Source organism: Colobus angolensis, unplaced genomic scaffold (assembly GCF_000951035.1).
Source record: "Colobus angolensis palliatus isolate OR3802 unplaced genomic scaffold, Cang.pa_1.0 Scaffold171, whole genome shotgun sequence".
NCBI lineage: Eukaryota > Metazoa > Chordata > Mammalia > Primates > Cercopithecidae > Colobus > Colobus angolensis.
Window position 1 is genome coordinate 707669 of NW_012114833.1, and position 1395 is coordinate 709063.

The 1395-nt window shown below is 42.3% G+C and overlaps 1 protein-coding gene across 1 annotated transcript in view; it reads right to left on the bottom strand.

Annotated features, from left to right (window-relative positions):
• The window catches only part of SFI1 (Sfi1 homolog, spindle assembly associated (yeast)), a 133423-nt gene that overhangs the window by 25420 nt on the left and 106608 nt on the right, over nt 1-1395 (bottom strand). Inside the window, 1 exon segment of the mRNA XM_011938351.1 lies at nt 632-762. Within this exon segment, the coding sequence (XP_011793741.1) occupies nt 632-762 (131 nt within the window).

Here is a 1395-nt window from a genome sequence, read left to right on the forward strand (position 1 = left end):
CTCCTGGGTTCAAGCAATTCTACTGCCTCAGCCTCCTAAGTAGCTGAGATTACAGGCATATGCCACCACTCCAGGCTAATTTTTGTATCTTTAGTAGAGATGGGGTTTCACCATGTTGGCCAGGCTGGTCTTGAATTCCTGACCTTGTGATTGGCCTGCCCTGGCCTTCTGAAGTGCTGGGATTACAGGCGTGAGCCACCGCACCCGGCCTGACCTTTGTAGTTTTGTTGATGACTATAATTTCAAGACTTCAAAAAGCCAGGTTTAGCAGAATAGGAATGAAGTGTTTCAGGGAAATGACAGTTAAGAATGTCTGCCAAGGTGATGCAAGGTCCTACCATGCTCTGATCCGGAAATCTAATGGGCTGCTTTAATGGAGCTCTCAGTGGCTAATGATGAAACAGGCTGTTTTGAAAGCCCTTGCAATAAAGATGGACAAAAGATTTCCCAGGGGAAATACTATCTTGTCTTTTCCTGCTAAATGAAATCAATGAGCCCACATTATTGAAAATCCAGGAAGTACTAGGGCCTGGGGTCTGGGAAGCAGAAAAGCACAGCAAATGGGCTGCGTGATTGGCAGAGTTAGATTTGAGACACCTGCCCCAGTGCAGACAGGAGCTGAGCAGCATACCTGTGGAAACGTGTTGCTCTTGCATTGAGGACACTGTCCTGCTGGCGCCATCGCCAGAGTCTCTTCCACGTGTGGAAGGCAGCAGGCAGGGTTCTCTGCTGGAAATGACCATCCGCTCTGGCCTGTAGCAGCTGAAGTAAAACAAAGAATGACCATTGCACTGAACTTTTTTTTTTTTTTTTAAATATGACCTTTCAGGGTTACCCTCTTGTGGGAGGATTGCTTCCTATATAATAAAAATGAGAAAAAGATGAAAATTATTATCTTTGCCAATATGCTAGAAGAAAAATAAAGAGGTGAAAAAATTTTCACTTAAACAGTGGTTAAACATTTCTACAAATACATACACACACACTCTCTCTCTCTCTCTCTTCCCCATGGCTTAGGTGTTCATACCCATTACCTGTTTCACTGTCTGTTAGCATTCGACTCACTGATATGTATGGGGTTTTCAAACCTAAACAATTTATTACTCCTTTGTCACGTGTTATAAATCTAAATATTTCCCCACTCCATAATATTTATCTTTTGATTTTGTTTATAGTGTTTGTCATACACATTCATGTAATTATAAAAGTCTACTATTTTACTGATACATCAGTGGGTAAGACAGACAATGGACGTAAGAATACACTGTATATGCCTCCATGATCCAAAACTTGGGGGGAAAAAGCATATATGCATGTGTAGAGGTTTTTGTTTTTTAAGACAGTCTCACTCTGTTGCCAGGCTGGAGTGCAGTGGCACAATCTCAGCTCACTGCA